Raw genomic sequence first — 23,528 nt, 5'->3', positions numbered from 1 at the left:
TTTCTAACCTCACTTCCTTGGGCACACTTACCCTATGACACCTTAAATCACAGCACTCTTCTTTTTAAAAAAACTTGAGCAACTTGTTTTCAAACACAAATACAGACCTATACACATATAGAAATAAACACCTTAAGAGTCATAGTAATATCAACAAGTAAACTTAGCTACATATATACTTATAAATTCATACATAGAAGCATATATATAAATGACTAAATAATAAACAATTTAATATTGGTGACAAAAACACTGTAATATTTAGTTACTGTCATGGATTGAATTTTGTACCCCAGAAATGTCTGTCAACTTTGCTAGACCATGATTCCCAGTATTGTGTTTTTCCATCATTTTGTCATCTGATGATGTGATTTTCCTGTGTGTTGTAAATCCTATCTCTATGATGTTGATAAGGTAGGATTAGTGGCAGTTATATTAATGAGGCAGGACTCAATCTATAAGATTAGGTTGTGTCTTAAGCCAATCTCTTTCTAGATATAAAAGAGATTAGAGAGACATGGGGACCTCATATCATCAAGAAAGTAGTGCCTGGAGCAGAGCATGTCCTTTGGACTCAGGGTCCCTGCACTGAGAAGCTCCTAGTCCAGGAGAAGGTTGATGACAAGGACCTTCCTCCAGAGGTGACAGAGAGAGAAAGCCTTCCCCTGGAGCAGATGCCCTGAATTTGGACTTATAGCCTACTAGATTGTGAGAGAATAAACCTGTATTGAAGCCATCCACTTGTGGTATTTCTGTTATAGCAGCACTAGATAATTAAGACAATTAAAATAGTACTGTTTGTACTTTTATTGGGGCCAATAAAGATTATATTGGCATTTGAGTGTTCTGCTATAAATTTGTTCAGTAGCTATCAGTGAAGGTTTGTTTTTTTTTTTAAATCCTTTCAAGATGATTAATAGTCCTTACATCTCATATTTTCTAGCAGAATTTAATCTTATGGTAATATTTTTATATATAGTTATTTGTAATCAAGTTTACTTTAGGCCAACAAATTATCTTTCCTAATAAACAGAACCATATTTCATGAATTCTTTCCTGCTGTGGAATTTACCCTCTGTTGATTGACTATCTCTGTATCTATCTTCTATCTATCTATCTATCTATCTATCTGTCTGTCTGTCTGTCTGTCTGTCTGTCATGGATTGAATTATGTCCCTCCAAAAATGTGTGTATCAACTTGGTTAGGCCATGATTTCCAGTATTCTGTCATTGTCTTCCATTTTGTGATTGTAATTTTATGTTAAAGAGGATTAGGGTGGGATTGTAACACATTACATTTAACGTACTGGGTTACATCCCTGATCCAATGTAAAGGGAGTTTCCCTGGGATGTGGCCTGCACCACCTTTTATCTCAAGAGATAAAAGCAAAGGGAAGCTAGCAGAGAGGGGTACCTCATACCACCAAGAAAGCAGTGCCGGGAGCAGAACGCATCCTTTGGACCCGAGGCCCCTGCATAGAGAAGCTCCTAGTCCGGGGCAAGATTGATGACAAGACCAACAGAGAGAGAAGGCCTTCCCCTGGAGCTGAGACCCTGAATTTGGACCTTTAGCCTACTTTACTGTGAAGAAATAAATTTCTCTTTGTTAAAGCCATCCACTTGTGGTATTTCTGTTATAGCAGTACTTGATGACTAAGACACTGTCTCCCTGTCTTACAGACAGGACTCTCAAGAGACACATGCATATTTATAATAGCTGTGTGCAAAAAAATAAAAGGATCCCCAGTGATGCAGTGTTTAAGCGCTTGGCTGCTAACTGAAATGTTGGCAGTCAAATCCATCAGCCCTCCACAGGAGAAGATGTGGCAGTCTGGTCCTGTGAAGATTACAGCCTAGGAAACACTATGGAGCGGTTCTACTCTGTCCTATAGGGTCACTATCAGTCGGAATTACTTGACAGCAAAGGTTTGTTTGTTTGTTTTGGTTCATATGCAAAAATATTTAATTTATTCTTTCTCTCTTTTTCCATACTCTCATGAGCTCTGTTACTTTTTCTCACCATTCTACTTCTCTTTCCCTTTCCTCTCCCTGCCCCTCCATCTGCTTCCTCATACTTCTTTTCTTCCCACTCCTTCTTGTCCATTTTCCTTGTGCATAAAAGTACAGTACAGATGTAGCATAAGTATGAAATATTAATAACAATGGCACTAGCTGTCTGGGATTCACTGTCAGAGAAATGCCTTGTTGAATGGGTTTACCTCTAAAGTTCACGTTCCCTCACCCTAAGCTTCTCACCCTCTTCCCTTACCACAAGCAGCTACATTGTCAAGGTTGTTCTAAAGAGTGATAAGCCAGCTATAAAACAAGGTTTATGGTATTTTCCTATCTACAAAGTTACAGGAAGCACAAATGTGCTCAGCAAATATTGCAAAATTACACAGGACCATTAAATGTAATACTCTGCCCTTTCTTTAAAGTTCCCGCTCTTTTTTTTTTTCCAAAATATAAAAACAGTCCTATACCTTTGCTCTGTTGTATGTTCAAGTCAGAGTTAATGAGCTTTATACTAGCAATTCCTCTTTAATAACTTCTAGCTTGTTTTGTTCAGTTGAATAATATTAAGCTCTTGAAGTTTAATTGCTTTTTATTAAACATAAAGAGGTAAACATTTAAGTGAAAAGTGCATACATTACATTGGGCATGTTAATACACCTCTTATACGTTAATCTTTATTGCACAGTTATAACACTTTAACCCTCTCTATTACTCTTTAAGTATTTTCAAGTGCTTTGCAATCTCAAACAGACCCAATGCGTTGTATGCTCAGTATTCTTTGAAGTAGATATTTGTCTTTCTGACCAGTAAATTGTAAAGGCAGTTAGCCAACAGAACAAGTATCTAGATGAGTAGCTCAAATGTTGTGGGCATAATTATCACTGGTTAAGACTGAGTCCAGCACAACTAGATGGTGCCCGGCTACCACTACTGACTGCTCTGACAGGAATCGCAATAGAGGGTCCCAGACAAAGCTGGAGAAAAATGTAGAACAAACTTCTAATTCACAAAGAAGACCAAACTTACTGGTCTGACAGAAATTGGAGAAAGAAACTCTGAGAGTATGGCCCCTGGACACACCCTTTGAACTCAGTACTGAAGTCACTCCTGAGGTTCACCCTTCAGCCAAAGATTAGACAAGCCCATAAAACAAAACCAGTCTAAGTGGGCACACTAGCTCAGGAGTAAGAAGGAGACAGCAGGAGGGGACAGGAAAGCTGGTAACGGGGAATCCAAGGTCAAGAAGGGGAGAATGTTGACATGTCATGGGACTGGCAACCAGTATCTCAAAACTATGTATATTAATTGTTTAATGAGAAACTAATTTGTTCTGTAAACCTTTATCTAAAGTACAATTTGAAAAAAAAAAAAGAAAAAAACTCACTGGTTACAGTGCAGATTCCTGGGTCCTGCCCCAGTTCTTCTGAGTGAGAATAATTGCAGCATTTTTAAATTTTTCATCAAGCTTTCCAGGTGACTCTGAAACAGTTAGTTCAGGGACTACTGTTGGAGAAACAATGATCTAGTTTTTGGTTTTCTTTGTAGATGAACTGTCCTAGGAAAATTAGTAAAATTTGAAATGGTAGTGTAGGATGGTTCAGAAAATTAACTGATCACAATGTAGAAAAGTTTATATTTTATTTAAGACTGTATTCTTTAAGACTCCCATAACAAATTACCACAAACTGGGTTCCTGAAAACGACAGAAATTTATTTTCTCAAAGCTCTGGAGGCTAGAAGTTCTAAGTCAAAGTGTTGGCAGGGCCATGCTTTCTCTGAAGCCTCTAGGGGAGAATCTGCTCCGTGCCTTTCTCTTAGCTTCTGGTGCTACTGGCATTCCTGGGTGCTCTTTGGCCCGTAGGTGCATCAGTCCAGTCTCGGCCTCTATCATCATATGGCATTCTCCCTTTGTGTCTGTATCTCTGTGACTCTTCTTTTTGTAAGGACACTGGTTATATTGGATTAACGGCCCACCATACTCCAGTCTGACCTCATCTTAACTAATTTTATCTGCAATGATACTATTTCCAAATAAGTTCACATTCTGAAGTTCTGAGGACATAGGTGCCTGGGTGGTGCAAACAGTTTGTGCTTGGTTACTAACACAGAGGTTAGCAGTTCAAATCCATCCAGCGGTGCTGCAGAAGAAAGGCGGGTGGTTGGCTCCCATAAAGACAGCCAAGAGAATTCTATGGAGTAGTTCTCCTCTGTAACACATGGGGTTGCCATGAGTTGGAATTGACTCCACAGCAATGGGTTTTTGTTGTTGTTGTTTAGGAAGGACATAAATTTTAGGGGGACATTTTTCAACCCTGTATAAAGACTTAGCATTTTCTTAACTTCGATGGTTAATTTTATATGTGATCAAATCATATCCAGCATTCTAATTTCAATATAGATGACTTCCCCAACAATTTTGATGGATAACACCAAGGAAACTCAAGGGAAGTTGCAGTGCGAGTAAAGGGAAATGGGATTTGTCTCTGTGTGTGAGGCTTCCCTAAGTAGGCTTCCCTAATATACTCTTATGCTACCTTTTTTATTAACTCACGATCGCACCAAGTAGTATAACGTTGTTTTATAGGATAATTTTCATAGAAGGAAAAATCTGATATGAAGACTGAAAAACAGCAGCCTTAAGATAAATATAGCACCAGTTTTGAGAGCCCTTAGTAATCAGCAAAGATAAATGTTTAACAGTGCATACAAAGTGTTTTTATGTTAAATCAAATAGAGAAAGCCAAACACTAATAAAGAAATCTACAGATGAGCGGTAAACTAGGAAATCAGAGCAGGCGCTCACATCAGCAGCAGAATATTGGTGTTACTAATGTGTTTGGTTTAAAAATAATGGGTTTGTTCAAAATTCTGCTCAAGCTACCCCTGATATTTTGTTTCATTTCAGTTTTGGCAGTTCATATTAATTATGATCTCTGAGGTACTTATTAAATTACAATTATCCAAATGTATTCATTTCTCTTTATAAATGGGTTCATTCTAGAAAAAGAGGCCAATACATTGGCTCAGAATATCAGATCTTTTCAGATGCAAGAATCTTTTATTTTCATACTTTTTAAAGGTAATCTTTATCACTAGCATCTATTCTAGATAAGAATTGTTCATGTAATGGCATTGCTATTTTCTTTAAATGTGTGATTAGGAGCCTAGTCAAATTCTAAATATGACTTTTTACTCTCCTCATCCTTCCCATCACCATTCTTCTGCAAGATCCCAAGTTTCAGGTGATCTCACAAATGTGATGTGTACCTGTCTTAGTACTATCTAGTGCCGCTATAACAGAAATACCACAAGTGGATGGCTTCAACAAACAAGTTTATTCTCTCACAGTCTAGTAGGCTAGAAGTCCAAACTCAGGGCTTCAGCTCCAGGGGAAGGCATTCTCTCTGTCAGCTCTGGAGGAAGGTCCTTGTCATCAATCTTCCCCTGGACTAGGAGTGTTTTAGTGCAGGGACTCCAGGTCCAAAGGACATGCTCTGCTCCTGGCACTACTTTCTTGGTGGTATGAGGTCCCTATGTCTCTCTGCTCACTTCTCTCTTTTATATCTCAAAAGAGTTTGATTTAAGACACAACCTAATCTTGTAGATTGAGTTCTGACTCATTAACATATAAAAAAAAATTTTTTTTTTAACATAACTGCCGCTAATTCACCTCATTAACATCCCAGTGGTAGGATTTATAACACATAGGAAAATCACATCAGATGACAAAATGGTGGACAATCACACAATATGGGGAATCATGGACTAGCCAAGTTGACACACATTTTGGGGGGACATAATTCAATCCCAGACAGTAGGTTTTTTGTCTGTTTAAGTGAATTTGTACCCACATGTATCAAACCAATGGCAACTAACAACAACTATCTTTCTACCTGTCTACCTATCTACCTACCTACCAACCTACCTCTCTCTCTACCTACCTACCTACCTATCTATATTCTCCATGTACAATTTAGTGACATTGCTTACATTCTTCAAGTTGTGTAACCGTTTTCATCCTCCTTAGAAAGTCCATATCATCCACATATGTTTTATTTTTTTGATGAGTATCCTAGGTCAGAAATAAAATAATCATCTCCTTTTACTTATGCAGGATTTTCCATCTTAGCACCATGATAGTGAATATATATATATATTGCTTATGTATTAATAATAATTAGTAATTTGTGTGACTTTAAAATTTATTTAAATGCTGTAATTTGTACATATCATTCTTCAGTTATATTCATTAATAACAATGGCACCAAGTGTCTAGTGATGCACTGTCAGAAATGTTCTTTGTTGAACTCGCTTTTCTCCATTCCAATTACATTTTTCAGATCTAGCTATTTTGTTGGTATGTAGGAATCTGTTTCATTCTTTTTAACTGCTGTCTTGCACTCATGTGTATCAAAGCAGAAACGTGCCCCATAGGGTTTTCAGTGGCTGATTTTTGAGAAGTAGGTAGCCAGGACTTTTTTCCAAGGTTCCTCTGGGTGGAGTCAAGCCTCCAGCCTTTTAGTTAGCAGCCAAGTGGGGAAATCATTTACACCACCTAGGGAATCCATTGTACTCATAATGCATTACATATTATTTACGCATTTAGCTAATGATGAACGTTTAGATCGCTCCAAGTTTTTACTCAGTACTGCAGTGAACATCTTTAAATATTTCTCCTTGCCAAGTATACAAGTGTTTCTTTAGTGTATATAGCAGTTGAATCCTGGGGTCATAGGATATATATGCACATTTTGAGTTTTACAAGATACTGCCAAATTGCGTTTTCATTGTATTTTTAATTTTTTTTTGTTTTAAATATTTCATAATAAAAAAATTTTATTGTTGTAAATATATATATATAAAACACAGCATTTATCAATTCAACCTTTTTCAGGTGTACAGTTTAGCAACATCAATTACATTAACCATGTTGTGCAACCATCATCTATCCTTGGCAATTTTCCCATCACCAAAAAACAAAAACCCACTGCTTTCCAAACGATGACACCCTTCCCTCCCCCCTGCCCTACTCCTGGTAACCACCAGTAAACGCTGGTTTCCATACATTTATCTATTCTTATTATTTCATGTAGGTGAGATTATATAATTTGTCCCCTTGTGATTGACTTATGTTACTCAGCATAATGTTTTCAAGGTTTATCCATGTTGTAGCATGTATTAGGACTTCATTTCTCTTTATGGCTAATATTCCATTGTATGTATATAACATTTTTTTTTTTAATTTTCATCCATTCATCTATTGATAGATACTTGGGTTGTTTCCACCTTTTGCCTATTGTAAATGGTGCTTCAGTGAACATCAGCGTACATGTGTCTGTTTGTGTTGCTGCTTTCAAGTTGCTTAGGTATATACCTAGAAATGGAAATGCTGGATCATATGGTAATTCTGTGTTTAACTTTTTGAAGAACTGCCATACTGTTTTTCACAGAGGCTGTACCATTTTACATTCTCGCTGCAATGGATAGGTTTCAGTTTCTCCACATCTTCACCAATATTTATTGTTTTCCTTTTTTTGAGGATCCGATATTTTTTGGTTTTGTGTTAATTTTTTTTAAGGAGGGGTGTGACATGATCAGTTTAAGTAAATGAATAACTTGAGTTGTTTAAAGAAATGTGGATCACAGAATCTACTATTTTTAATGCTATCTGTTGACCAAGCTTTCTTCTATCAACTGAGAAAAATTTTGGCTTTCTTATGTGGTAAATATTCTCAACAGTTAGTCTACTGTCACTATGCTATATAACAGTATTGAAGAGTATAATCCTTTGGAAAGTGGAACAACTGAATTCTTAGGAATTCCATATCCTCCAGATATGTTTTACTTTTTTTGATAAGTGTCCTAGTGTGGAAAGAATATAATCATTTCCTTTTACTTATGCGGGATTTTCTATCTTAACACCATAATAGTGAATGATGGAGACCAAGTTCTACGAATACACACACATATCTAGTACGTACATAGACACATATGTGCTCATATACAGATATACATAAGTATATACATACACGTATGTACTACATACATACACACACATATATGTTGTTGTTATTGTGTGCCGTCTAGTCAATTCCGACTCATAGCGACCCTGTAGAGCAGAGCTGTCCTATAGGGTTTCCTAGACTGTAATCTTTATAGGAGCAGATCACCAGGTCTTTTCTCTCGAGGAGCGGCCAGTTGGCTCAAACTGTAAACCTTTTGATTAGCAGCCAAGCACTTAACCACTGTGCTACCAAGGCACCTTACACATATATGTACACAGATCAAACTAAAGGAGAAAAAACATGTAACAGTAGTTACAAACCAAAAACTGGTTGCAATCAAGTTGATTTCTACTCATAGCAACCCTAAAGGACAGCGCAGGACTTCCCCACAGAGCTTCCAAGCAGTGCCTGGTGGATTCAAACTGCTGACCCTTTGGTTATCAGCCATAGCACGTACTTAGTAGATGCTAAAAGGATGTAATGTAAAATTTAGCATTCATTTATAATAAGAATTCACAGTAACAATAGAAATGTAAAGAACCTTCATAAATACAATAACTTTTTTTAATTAACAAACACCCCAAAATAAGCATCATTCTAAATCTTGAAAAATTTATGTCATTTTTTAAACAACAGGAATAATGAAAATATTATTCACCTAGAACACCCAAGAGACTCTAATAAAAAGCAAGCAAACAAAAAAACCTGGCTAGAATTAATAGGGGGATACTGTGAGGGAGCCCTGGTGGTGCAATGGTTAAGTGCTCAGCTGCTAACTGAAAGGTTCATGGCTCAAACCCACCAGCTGCAGTTCTGTAGATAGATGAAGCAGTCCGCTTCTATAAAGATTACAGCCTTAGAAACCCTATGGGGCAGTTCTACTCTGTCCTTTAGGATTGCAATGAGTCAGAATCTAACCCAATGGCAAAGGAGGTGGGTTTTTTTGGGGGGGGGGAGGGGGATGTTTATAAGATGGCTGGATAATAGATAAATGTACAAAAATAATTAGCTTTTATCTATAATACCAATAACCATCACTAAATTAAAATAGAAAACTTCAATTTCACAATACTTAGGAATAAATCTAACAGGAAATTTATAAGACATATATGAAAAAAATTTAAATTCTCATTGAAGATATGAAACAAGATCTGAATTAATGGAAAAGTAGATCACTATTTTTAATAAGATTTAACATCTTAAAAAAAGGAGGCCTGGTGGCATAATGGTTAAACGCTCATCTACTAACCAAAAGGTTGGCAGTTCAAGCGCACCCAGCAGCTCTGTGGGAGAAAGACCTGGCGATCTGCTCCCATAAAGACTAAAAAAAAAAACAGCCTACAAAATCCTATTGGGCAGTTCTACTCTGTCACATGGGGTTGCTGTGAGTTGAAATCTACTGGACAGCACCCAACAACGTCTTAAAAATGTGAGCTCTCCCCAAACCTACATGTACATTTAATAAAATAATTATTACATCTCAATGGGGTTGTTTTTGGAATTTTGTTAGACTGAAGTTACATTTCATATGGGGAGAAAATATAACAAGTAGTTACCATTTAAAAAAACCAAAAGATGGAAAAACCTGGTAGTGTTTTAGCATAACAATAGAAAAAAAAAGATCAGAAGAATCAAACAGAGAGCCAAGAAATAGATCTTAGGACATTTGGGATTTGATATGTGATAAAGTGAAAAAGAGGAAGGCCCTCAACGAGATGGATTGACACAGTGGCTGCAACAATGGGCTCAAGCCTAGTAATGATGGTGAGGATGGCACAGGACCCAGCAGTGTTTCGTTCTGTTGTACATATTGTTGCCATGAGTCAGAGCCGACTTGACGGTGCCTAACAACAACAACAAAAGTGATACAGAAATTTAGTGAAAAACATTTATCTAATAAATCATGCCTGCTATCCAACTAAAACAAAAGTTTAAATTTTATCTCACACCATATGTAAATATAAACTGTATCTCAAAAAAAATTTAATTACCAAAAGAGCAATACACATTTTAAAAGAAAATTTAGGATATTTTATGTATAACCTGAAGGTTGGGTAGTATATTTAAACCATTACAGAAATTCCAGGCAGATAAATTGACTTCATGAAAAAAAATTTTTTCTTATGACAGACTGGCATGTACATTTTGAAAACAGAAATAAGACAAATGATTTTAACATACAGCAGAAAAAGTTGTTAATATCTATAACATACGAAGAAAAATGAATTGATAAGAAAAAGACAAAGTCAAATAAAAAGACACATTTTCACAGAAGAGGAAATCCACATGGCTAATTAATATTTAAAACTTCACCATTATCAAGGAAAATGCAAATTAAAATGACAAGCAAAATTAAAGTGTGATCATATCTGTTGCTGGTGGTGATGTGAGAAAAAGGACAGTCTGAAATCTCACTGGTGAAAATGTAATTTTTAAAAATTGTTTGAAAAGGAATCTGGTAATATCTTTTAAAAACAAAGAGACAAACTTCTGACCTATATGTTCCATTCATGGGGATAAATCTCATAGAAAGAAATTCACAAAAGCATAATGTGATATTATCAGTAATTTTCGGGGGGGGGGGATGGGCAAGTGGGTTGGTAGTAAATGCCAGGGAAGAACACATAGTATTTAATAGAGCTACATTTGCAATGTTTAGTTTTGTATTTCCAGCCTAGTCCAGTCCAGGCTGCAAATAAACATGTGAGCAAATGAATTCAAGCACAGAATTGCCTGAAAGTTAGCTTGCATTGATCTACTTTCTTATTGTAGTATTCAGATGTTGGTTTATCAAGGTTAGCGTGGTGTTGATTACTAAAATATTTATACATCTAAACGATGTGTTTTTTTATTCATTGGTATTTCAGTCAATTAGCAGAAAATGTGGGGATTTAAGAATATTCTTCCTGTTTGTTTTTACTGCCAAAACATTTTCTAGTGAAAATACCAAATCAAATATTACAGAGAGGTTGTTCTCCTAGAAGCAGGATGAAATTTCTCAGTAAAAGGAAGGTAAAGAACAGATCGCCCCTGACTGGCATCCCCTCTCCCGTTCTTATAATGAGAAGTTAATAAGATGAATAAAAATATTATAGAACGATTTAGCATGACTGAAATATTAAACAAAATAAAGTTAGCCGTGTCCCTAGTGGTGGTGTTTAGAACGTAGAGAAGGAGATAAAGATATTGTCCGGGAACATGGTGCCTCCCCCTTCACCTCAACCTTAACAATGCTGGCTTTTAGCTGAAAAGCACCTGACTACATGCATAGTGACCTCATCACAGCAGTACATCCTGAAAGGATGTGCAAACCGGGGACTTGAATGCAGGGCTTCTAATTCTCAGTCTAATGCTTTTTTTATGCACGATCCCTTGTACATTCCTCACAAGTCATATGCCAGTAACATCTGTGTGATCAGGCCTTAATAGGAATCTGCTTTTCCTCCAATGGGGCAATGGGGCACAACATCACCCTGGGCAAGTATCCTACTTAAGGCCAAGTGGGAATGAATGCCATCTACAGACACTGGTAAATACCCCATTTTAAAATTGCAAGAGTCACCAGTGTTTGAGTGTATATCATGGACCAGCCTTTTTATATTAAGTTACTTCTAGTTTTTATATATGAGGCATTGGTGGTTCAGTGGTAAAATTCTTGCCTTTCTAAGAGGGAGACCAGAAACACCGGTGGCATAGTGGTTAAGAGCTATGCTGGTAACCAAAAGATCAGCACTTCAAATCCACCAGGTGCTCCTTGGAAACCATCTGGGGCAGTTCTGTTCTGTTCTATAGGTCACTATGAGTCGGAATTGACTCTTTGGCAATGGGCAATGGGTAAGAGGAGACTGGGGTTCAGGTCTCCTGGCTGATGAATCTCATATGCAGCCACCACTTGTCTGTCAGTGGTAGGTTGCATGTTGCTATCATGCTAAAAAGTTTTCAGTGGAGCTTTCGGACTAAGAAGGTCTAGGAGGAAAGTCCTGTTGATCTATTTCTGAAAATCGGCCAGTGAAAGCCTCAAAGGTCTGACCCCCATCTGATCATGAGGATGGCACAGGTCCTGACAGTGTTTTATTGTGCTGTGGAGTCTCACTCATGAGTTGGGAACTGACTTGGTGGTAGTTAACAACATTAATTTTTACAAGCATTAAAGGAAGGTTCTATAATTCTTATTTTGTAGATGAGGAACTGAGGCCCAGAAAAGACTTGCCCCAAAGCCACTTACTCAATTGGTAGTACAGACAGGGCTAGAAAACAAGGTATTTTGCTTTCTGGCCAATGTTTCTTCCCATGTTTTCTATTTTACACTTGGATTGCCACATTTTATTTCATTGCTTCGTATTTATTGAATTGCTTTTAAATGTCATTTCCTTAATTGTTATACTTAACACCGTTTATGAGATGAGAACTGGTATTGTTAGAGGAATTGAGTCGCACCAGCTTGTTAAATGACTGTCTGAGATTTCACAATAAGCATGATGGCCCAGGGTTCAAATTCTGAGCCTCGTGTTATCCAATTCAGTATTTCAGCTTTGACACTTATCGAGCAACCACTACAAGCACAATTTACTCGATATCTGATAGCTCTCAAATGAGTATCGTAAACAGAATTCAAATTTTATCTCACTTAGTCACTCAGGAACAAGAACACTTGGATGTCATCTTCTTGGCATCTTCCCAGGGCACACCCAACCTGGAAGCCCTCCCAAGTGTGGAGGAAGGTCGTACACTGAGAAATTCCATTGCTTCTAAACGGAGCTAAGGAAGGAGAGCCCAGCAGGAAGCTGTCACTCATCAGGCATCCCCTCAGCAGGCCTGGGGCACTCCAGGGATGCAAGGCCTGGCTCGCTGATTGACAGTGCAGAAAAGACCAGGCATTGGCGCATACTATACTATTGTGGCCCCAAAACCAACTGCCATGGGATCAACCCTGACTCATGGCAACCCCATGTACGTCAGAGTAAAACTGTGCTCCATAGGGTTTTCAGTGGCTGAGTTTTCGGCCTTTCTTCTGAGGCACCCGTGTGTGTACTGAAACCTCCAATTGAGCACATTAGCAGCTGAGCACGTTTTACTGTTTGCACACTATTATAGGAGCTGAAAAATAATCTAAAACCAAACCAAACCCGTTGCCATCAAGTCGATTTCAACTCATAGTGACCCTGTAGGACAGAGCAGTGCTGCCCTATAGGGTTTCCAAGGCTGTAATCTTTACAGAAGCAGACTGCCACATCTTTCTCCTGAGGAGTGGCTGGTGGGTTCGAACAGCTGACTTTTCAGTTAGCACCTGAGTGCCTAACCACTGGGCCATCTGGGCTCTGCTCTGAAAATGAAAAGGAATCAGAGTAGCTTGCGGTTTTAATCGAAACGACAGAGTAACAAGGCAGCAAGAAACTATCTAGCAGTCCTTCCTCAAATCCTTAATTTTCTTAAAGTATTTTCTTCTTTCCCTCAGCCAGCTACAAGTTAGAGATTGAAGAGTGATGGGACCAATGGGGGTGCACTTTCTGTTCCTCTTTGGAGGAATCCGATATTGTTCCATTAATTCTGAGTGTCTAAAGCTTGAGCTCACTGGAGTATCTTCTGATTTCTTTCTTCAGATTGTTTCTCTATTTTGTTTCATCCTTATCATATAGGAAAGAAGAAAGAAAACTTTATTCTCCATCTCTCTCCTCCTATTTCCTTGACATGTTAAAGTATCAATATTACGGGTTCTTTATTAAGAAAAGAATTCGGCTGAAACAGCCTTTTATTTATCCGGTCTTAAGAAAAGAAAATAAATGTAATAAAATTTATACATTTGTGCTCTTTGGGCATTTAAATTCGGTCCAGATATTTACTAAAGTGTAGACTGTCATTCATTATATTCTGTTTCTTATATTCCCCTTCACTTTTTTCTTCTCTTTTATTCTGCTTTTATATCTTCATTTCTTTTCTATAGCTATCTCCTTCTCTGACAAGTATTCATTTTCTTTCTTTTTCTTCCTTGTACACTGTTCTTTGTTTCCTTTTCTTATCTGCTTGCCTTCCTTTGTAGCTGAATATTTGATTACTCACCGTTTCTCCCATCTCTTCCTTTCTTCCTTCATTCTCCATGTCTTTATTGAGTGCTTGCAGCCTCTAAGTCCATAATCCCCAAGTTTAGCTGTGTTGTAATCACTACTATTGAGATAACTACTCATATTTCTAAATTTAAAAACATGATGTTAAAGAGATATTTGAAAAAAAATGAAAAACTTCAATAACTCCAGCAACCTCTGGCTTTTTAACAATGCATTAGAAGACTTGCTTCTTTTACAAAAATCTGTACTCAGTCTATTCATAAGTTAGTCTTTCTTTTTTTTCCTCTATAAAACATATATTGCTTTTTAAAGACAGTGGGATTTGGGGAAGGAAAATATGGTGCAGGAGAGAAGAATGGAGTCAAAAAGAAATCCGCATTTAAGCTGTGTTGTATGTGAATGCCTTGTACAGGAGAGCATGATAAAGCCTAAAAGAGCTAGTTGATCACGGAAGTGCTCCTTTAGCAAGGCTGAAGATTTCAGACACTAGGGCCTGAAATTTAGCTGTAGACCCTGTTGCAGTAAAACCTGTGAAATCTGGAGCCTGTGTAAGGCGGAAACCTGTCAGAGAAGGAAAACTCTAAGTATTTTCCACAAAAATGAGCAAAACTTGTCAAAGGTGGAAAACTTGTGAGACCTGGAAAAACAAGGCAGTCCCCATGAGTTCCAGCTCTCACAGGTTTTACTGTGTTTGAATGGATCCCTAGGTGTATAGCCCAGTCCACAAGTTGAAGAGTCCACAAGTCCACAAGAGTGACCACCTAGTCCTAATAGAAAGAGATGAAGCACGTGGTCTCACATGTCTCATAGTTCCTGCAGGTCCTCCCCATATGCAGGCCAATAGGACCCCAACGTTCTCTCTGTTATGTTTCACCAATACCTGAGCAACAGACTCCACTGAGTTCTGCTACATGTCCTCCAGTATGCCAGCATTTTTGATCATGGATGGGGGTGCAAATAATATTCTTTCAGTTTCTCCTTTAAGGAAGCTTATTCTTTTCTGGTGGTTTCCTTTTGAGAGTGAATTTAGATTGGCAGGAAATGCACTTAAGTATGTTAACAGCATCTGTGGTTCACGTAATGGGGCTATGGATAATATACACACATGTTTACATACACATAAATATCCATGTATTTACTTTTTTATATTTTCCAACTTTTTACTTAATGGTCATGAATGATATTCTAAAAACGACATTAAAAATTTGCATCTAAAATTCTGGAGGGGAGATGGGAGGGTAGAGAGGGTTAGAAACTGGCAAAATTGTCACAAAAGAAGAGACTGGAAGGGCTGACTCATTTTTAAGTGGGATTTTTTTATGGAGTAAGGTGTATATAAGCTTATATGTGACGGACTGACTTGATTTGTAAACGTTCACTTAAAGCTCAATAAAAGTAATTAAAAAAAAAAAATCACCTGTATGAGACCAAACAGTCAACAACCACTTTAAAACAAAGATGAGAATGTAAGGGGGCAGGGAAACTAGATGAATGGAGATGGAACAACCAGAATGGAAATAATGAGAATGTTCATGCATTGTGAAGAATGTAACCAATGTCACTGAACAATTTGTGTAGAAACTGTTGAATGGGAACCTAAACTGCTGTGTAAACCTTCACCAAAAGCACAATAAAATACTATTAAAAATTTTTTTTTCATCTAAAATTTTGGAAGTGTTGCCCTGACCAACAAAATGAATTACGTTTGAGATAATTGAGTTGCATCATTCAAACTTTCAAGTGTGGTTAAAGCAATACTCTTGACACATGATTACATTTGAAGGAGACGGACCTTTCAAATTCTGATCCAACATACTAAAAATACCTCTCTAATTTTCTGTTTTTGATAACAGGACATTTCCAAGTTTGCAGAGAAAGACAATATAGTTCTTGGAGAGGGTGGAATCACACTGAGTGGAGGGCAACGAGCCAGAATCTCGTTAGCAAGGTGAGTATCTGATTTTTGGCCCAGCTAGCATTTGCTGTAAATATCATGCATGTAAAAAAGTATAGGCATTTCTCTATTGCTTTATATTCTGTTTCTGGCATTGAAAAATGGTTAGTAGGTTAAGAATCACATCTCATAACTGTAGGTAATGATATAGTATGCAGATTTGATAATGGTTTGGCTTTTTCAAAATGCTGCTCTTATTTTGATATATATGTACTTGTTTGGCTTATAGTGTGGTTTTCTCAAGGAGAAAATGGAAAACTCTGGGATTCTGCATAGCATAAGGAAAGAGAAGATGTATATCTCTGTTAGTTCCATCATATGTCCTGGCCACTCCAACACACACACACCTGCTTTAGGCTTCGGTTTATGCTTCTAGGTTTAGACAAACATACATTTTCAATTTTTAAACATAATTCATACATTTCATAACAAAAATAGCAAAGCAGATTGTGCCACTTGGCTTGAAGTCTGTAATCTTTATAATAAAATAGATAGGACAAGTACATCTAATGTTTGTGGAATGGGGAGATCCCTTGGTCTGGGCATTCTGAAGCTGTCAAAGAGAGGTACATATAGTTAATTTGTGTCAAGAAGAAAACCGTGGTTAAACTATAACTTTCAGTTTAAAAAATTATTGGCAATGTGGGATGTCAAATGTTCCTCAAGTTTTCTTTTAACAAAATTCTTCTCAGTGTCCTTCCAAATGTTAACCAGAAATCACATTGACTCACTGATGTTTCAGCTCCTTTCTCTTACTTTCTCCTGTTTCCCTGAGAAGGCTGAGGGAAGGAACTAACATTGGCTAAGCATTTCAAATGCCTGGTGCTGTTCTAGAATATGTGTATGTGTATGTGTGTGTGTGTAATCTTATTTAATCCCACACAACTCTGTAAAGAAAGGTTTGTTCTTCTCACTTTACAGAAGAGGTGATGAGATAATTGAGGCTGTTAGGCATTAACTTGCCAAAAGCTGCACAGAGAAATGGTAGAGTCAGAATTTGGACTAGGTCCCCTAGGCTCTTTACAATAAACCATGCATTGATTTTGGGATTACACCGTGAAGTTATACATCAATAGGTATTGATAACTCACAGACCAGTTAATGGCTTCTAAATAAATATAATATAATAAATAGAATAGAAGGTGATTAATTTATCCATGAACCAAAGTAAGACTTGTCTTAAACATTCTATTTAAATTTAGATAGGATATAATATATGGCTTCTAGGCACTCAACAAAGAGACTGAGTGTATGTTTATACCAGTTTAAGATTTGGTTTATTGTAGGATATACACAGTTTGAAGCACTAATGAAAATAATTGTTTATTGTTATTCTCCTCAGAATGTATAATATTTCCAGTTTGGGATGATAAATATATTATTTCTAGTCTCTTGAGAAATCTCAGTCATAAGTGTGAGGGAAAGAGAAAAGTAAGGACTGAGTGGGGGGAGAAAGACCTTGAAGGTACATCTTGATGCCAGGCCCTTTATTCAGCTGTTGTATGTTGTCTTCAAAAATAATTTATACTACACACTGGGCTGAGGGCTGGGGACCATGGTCTCAGGGAACATCTAGCTCAATTGGGATAACATAGTCTATAAAGAAAATGTTCTATATCCAACTGTGGTGAGTAGTGATTGGGGTCTTAAAAGCCCAACAGCGGCCTTTTAAGGTACATCTACTGGTTGCATCCTGGCCAGAGCAAAGGAGAATGAAGAAGACCAAAGACACAAAGGAGAGATAAGTTCAAAGGACTAGTAGACCACAACTACCACAACCTCCATCAGACTGAGCCCAGAACAGCTAGATGGTGCCCAGTTATCAGCACTGACTGCTCTGGCAGGGATCATGATAGAGGGTCCCAGACAGAGTGGGAGAAAAATGTGGAACAAAATTCAAATTTGAAAAAAAAAAAAAAGGACCAAGCTTGCTGGTCTGAGAGAGATTGGAGAAACCGAGAGAGTATGACCCCCGGACACCCTTTTAACTCAGTACTCAGGTCACTCCTGAGATTTACCTCTCAGCCAAAGATTAAACAGGCAGGTCTCTAGGGCCAACAATAATACACACAAGGGACATGCTTCATAGTTCAATCATCTATACAAAACTAATGGGCACACCAACCCAAAAGGCAAAGACGAAAAGGCAGAAAGGGATAGGAAAACTGTACAAATGGAAACGGGAGCCTGGGAGGGAGAAGGGGAGAATGTTGACACATCTCGGGGTTGGCAACCAATGCCACAAAACAGTTTATGTATTAACTGTTTAATGAGGAACTAATTTGCTATGTAAACTTTCACCTAAGTCACAATAAAAAAAAAACTGATTTATAGTCTTGGAAAAAAATATATACTACAAAGTTCTTTAACCTCAAATTTTACCTTGACTTTTTGCCATTTCTGTTTTTTTTTTTTTTTTCATTCCTTCTCTTAATTACATGCTGATTGAACACAACGTTCTTACCAAAAGTACCAAGAATTGTACATAAACACTAAATCCTATGTGGTCGGAATAAGAGTAGGCTTACTATCACACCTGAAGATTTAAGATGCTATGAGGAAATTATCTCATTTCCATTAATGTGGGACTCCATCTTCATCTTACTACTGTTCTAAGACCAATTCAGTGAAGATTTTAGTTGCTTATAAAGTTTTATTTTTTAACTTAAAAAGTAAAATAATATGGATATAATTTCTATTGTGAATTATCCATCCTTCACTTGTTTGGAACTTTTATGAATATGGGAGTATAAAAAAAGCAAAATGCAGCATCAGTTATACAGGCACAACACCATTGCTACCAACTGCTTGTTTAAGATAGGCTGTAAAACAGTCCATGATTTGTTGATATCAGTCAAGACTTTGAAAAACATTAAAAAAAAAAAAAAGCACTTCACGTAAGTACTGTAATTTAGTTGCTTTCTCTTGCATTTCATCGGATAGAAAGTATTTTCTTCTTTGTCTCCCTAACATGTAAGATCTTTGAGGGTAGGGACTGTATTGTTTGCTGTTGTATTCCCAGCACAGAGCATGGTGTCTGACTTTTGATAGGTGCTATTGTTGTTGGAAGCTGTTTTTTTGTAATATTTTAAAGTAGCATTTTAAATTGTATAGTGAGATTCAGTTTGTAACTTTTGCTCATGCATGTTACTTGAAGTTAGCAAAAACACTTCTGTTATTCTTGAAATGCTGTGAAAAGCCATAAAAGTCATCCATGTCTTCTACCTTTGTTCTTCATTTAAAATTGTCGGTAGTGCAATGGCTAAATGCTGGGCTGCTAACTGAAAGGTTGGCAGTTCAAACCCACCCAACGGCTCTGTAGGAGAAAGACCTGGTGATCTGCTTTGGTGAAGATTACAGCCTAGGAAACCCAGTGGGGGCAGTTCTTCTGCGTCACATTGGTGTGCTATGAGTCATAATTGACTCAACAGTACCTGACGACAACAACCACACTGAATAACAAGGGAAATATTGAGAAAATCTAATTTAATTTCCATTTTCTTTTTAGGGCAGTGTACAAAGATGCTGATTTGTACCTATTAGACTCTCCTTTTGGATACCTAGATGTTTTAACAGAAAAAGAAATTTTTGAAAGGTATGTTCTTTAAATACCTTACTTATGATGTTCCTGCTCAAGGCAAGAAAAAAATGATCTGTACCATCATAGACTGCATATTGCCTCTTGAGAAATAATGTCTGTCATTGCCGTGACTCAATTTGGTAGAACGCAATATAGCACTTAGTCAATCTGATCTTTCCTTCATGGTCCAGATTCAAGACCCATTAAAGCCTTTTCTGACCATCTCATGCTCAGTCATCCTCTTCCACCTCTAAACTGTTACAGCAATTTACTATCTATATAATTTTTATGGTAGCATTCCCTTGTAGCATATCTTTTATTATTTTGATTATTATCTGAAATTTTTATTTGTTCCTTTTTTGTGTGTTAATATTTTATTCTCTGTCCTTAGAAAATAAAATTTTTAAGGAACTACATATGCTGAAAGTTTTAATGTAGATGAATGCTCAGACTATTCATCTGCTTCAATAAACCAGAAACCCAGTGCTGTCGAGTCAATTCCAACTCATAGCGACCCTACAGGACAGAGTAGAACTGCCTCATAGAGTTTCTGCCTGGTGGATTCAAACTGCCGACCTTTTGGTTAGCAGCCGTAGGACTTAACCAGTACACCACCAGGGTTCCCTCTACTTCAATAGCTCCCTCCAAGTCTCCTCCTCAGTCACGAAGAGCTCAGAATTTACATGTTGCTGGAGTTCCCATTAGGACTTAATGTATGTAAAGTTCCTAAAAGGAAGAGTTAAGTTATAGGACTTGATTTCAAAGTTTCAAAATGATTTCATGGACTATAGCTTATTAAGAGAATAGTCACTATATTCTTTTAAAAATAAAGATTTTTAACTAATAAGGATATATAGTATGTGTGTGTAAAGTGTTTGCATTATTCCTAGAAGCACCTTTAATAGAAGTTAGTTGAATTTAATACTTAGGACGCCATTTTACAATCCTGTAACTGTGGTAATTAACTGCTTATGAGTTTGGCTGCTTTCCAAAAGTTTGGCAGTTCAAATCCACCAGCTGCTCCTTGGAAACCTTATGGGGTAGTTCCAGTCTGTCCTATAGGGTCACTATGAGTTGGAATCAACTCAATGGCAAGCGTTTTTTTTTTTTTTTTTCTTAATATAAACTTTGCTAGCTGTGATCGTATGCTAGATTATGATTTAGAATGATACCTCTTTCTACGCGATATACATAATATGCACTGTATATACATAGTATGTAGTGTATATATAGCCCATTGCCATCAAGTTGATTCCAACTCACAGCCACCCTATAGGACAGAGTAGAACTGTCCCATGGGGCTTCCGAGGCTGTAATCTTTATGAAAGTAGACTGCCACATCTTTCCCCTGTGGAGCAGCTGGTGGGTTTGAACCACTGACCTTTCGATTAGCAACCGAGTGTTTACCACTGCACGACTAGTGCTCCTTCTTTTTAATATAAGAAATTTAATTTCATTCTGGGTCTCTTGACACTCAACTTTACAATATAGCATGCTCTTTCATGCTATAATAATTTAAGAGACTCCAAATAAATTAATATAGAACATTTATTTTTAGAATCATTTTAAGTATAATAATAAAATTGTATAGTAGAGGTTTTATATAATAAAACATTAATAAAATGCTAAAAGACATATATTATTGTAATAAAGAATCTATAAAATGGATACCTTACTTATATCTTTTTCTGTTCTCAAAGCTGTGTCTGTAAATTGATGGCGAACAAAACTAGAATTTTGGTCACTTCTAAAATGGAACATTTAAAGAAAGCTGACAAAATATTAATTTTACATGAAGGTAGCAGCTATTTTTATGGGACATTTTCTGAACTACAAACTCTACGGCCAGACTTCAGCTCGGAGCTCATGGGATATGATTCTTTCGATCAGTTTAGTGCAGAAAGAAGAAATTCAATCCTAACGGAGACCTTACGGCGTTTCTCATTAGAAGGAGATACTGTCTCCTGGAATGAAACAAAAAAGCAGTCTTTTAAACAAGCTGGAGAGTTTGGTGAAAAAAGGAAGAACTCTATTCTCAATTCAATCAACTCCATAAGAAAATTTTCAGTAGTACAAAAGACTCCACTACAAATGAATGGTATTGATGAAGATTCTGACGAGCCTTTGGAGAGAAGGCTGTCCCTAGTTCCGGATTCTGAGCAAGGAGAGGCCATCCTACCTCGAAGTAACGTGATCAACACGGGTCCCACATTTCAGAGACGAAGAAGGCAGTCTGTTCTCAACCTGATGACACGCCCCTCAATTAACCAAGGTCAAAACATTCACCGAAGGACAGCAGCATCCGCACGAAAAATGTCACTGGCCCCTCAGGCTAACTTAACTGAAATGGATATATATTCAAGAAGATTATCTCAAGACAGTGGCTTGGAAATAAGTGAAGAAATTAATGAAGAAGATTTAAAGGTATGTAAAATATTAAAGGTATGTATGAAATATGGGGGAATTGGTACTTCAGTGGTAGAGTTCTCACCTTCTGTGCAGGAGACCTGGGTTCCATTCCCAGCCAATGCAACAGTGCACAGCCACCACCCATATTCAGGAGAGGCTTGTGTGTTGCTGTGATGCTGAGCAAGTTTCAGTGGAGCTTCTAGACTAAGACGTACTAAGAAAGGCCTGGCAATCTACTTCTGAAAAATCAACCAGGGAAAACCCTATAGATCACAATGGCCCGATCCTGTTGTGCATAGAGTTGCTATGAGTTGGGGGCTGACTCCAAGCAGCTAAAAACAACAACAATATAAAATATTAGTGATTTTAAGTAGTACAATTAAATATAATGCGATATTTCATATATAACAAAATTTACTCAGACTTCAGGATTAGGATGAGGTTCATTTTAAGACTCAAAAAGTCCAAAGTCCGTAAACAGTAAGTAACTTCAAAATGTGAAAGAATCAATTGCAGTGGACATATCTATTCCCACAAAATGTATCGCTATCAAAAACAGAGGTTTAGTGCCTGGTCTTTTAATAAACCAAAAAACCAAAACCAAACCCAGTGCCGTCGAGTTGATTCTGACTCATAGCGACCCTATAGCGTACTGGGTAAGCACTACAGCTGCTAACCAAAGGGTTGGCAGTTCGAATCTGCCAGGCTCTCCTTGGAAACTCTATGGGGCAGTTCTACTCTGTCCTATAGGGTCGCTATGAGTTGGTCTTTTAATAGACCAGTGAAAATTATTACGAAATCGGAAACTTTAGAACCACCTTATGCCTTCTCTGGGAAGAGGTGGAGTATAAATAAATACATAAACAACTAGTAGCTTCAGTTATTTAGAGCCTGAGAAGTATTTCTGCGTGACGGCAAGAGTTTTTTTAAAAGAAGGTATGTGGAAATTATACATGTACTAGTTCCAATCTTCAGACGGAAAGTCTGTTGTATTGTTTTAAAGAATAAAATGCTTTTATTTAAAACAGGGAGCAATATAAAAGAGGTCTTATTAAAAAAAAAGTTTTTTTTAATCTAGAAAAATTCCTTAAGAGTCTTGGATGAGCTGAACTACGGGATGAGTTGTGATGGATTGATGTGTTTGATGGGATCGATCATTTAAGAATAGTGTGACCTGTGGCAATGTACAAGTCATTTAACACCTCTTAGGCTAAAGCTTCCTTCCTCCTTTGTAAAATAAATGAAATAGATAATTTCCATAATATTAGTAGGTTTCCTGAAAGATAATTCATCTACGTAGTTTAATACCAATCTCAATGAATTTCTCAAACCTGAGCCCAACGCATTTAGTGGTAAAGAATGATCTCTTTCACTAATAGTATCAATATTTATCGATTGCTTCTAGTGGCAGATAGCAAACACTGGTCCCACCACTGCACTATGCTCATTTACAGTTAAGGAAACTAAAGTTAAAAGATGTTTAACAGCTTACCAGAATTCAA

At 37.2% G+C, this 23,528-nt stretch overlaps 1 protein-coding gene across 1 annotated transcript in view; it reads left to right on the top strand.

Annotated features, from left to right (window-relative positions):
• The window catches only part of CFTR (CF transmembrane conductance regulator), a 210,231-nt gene that overhangs the window by 110,226 nt on the left and 76,477 nt on the right, over positions 1-23,528 (top strand). The window contains exons 12-14 of the mRNA XM_049893700.1: positions 15,937-16,031; positions 19,546-19,632; positions 21,318-22,041. Of these exons, the coding sequence (XP_049749657.1) occupies positions 15,937-16,031; positions 19,546-19,632; positions 21,318-22,041 (906 nt within the window). The remainder of the gene's footprint in view (positions 1-15,936; positions 16,032-19,545; positions 19,633-21,317; positions 22,042-23,528) is intronic.

Source organism: Elephas maximus, chromosome 8, assembly GCF_024166365.1.
Source record: "Elephas maximus indicus isolate mEleMax1 chromosome 8, mEleMax1 primary haplotype, whole genome shotgun sequence".
Lineage (NCBI taxonomy): Eukaryota > Metazoa > Chordata > Mammalia > Proboscidea > Elephantidae > Elephas > Elephas maximus.
Note: the sequence above shows the minus strand (reverse complement) of the source record. Positions and strands in the feature narration are given on the sequence as shown.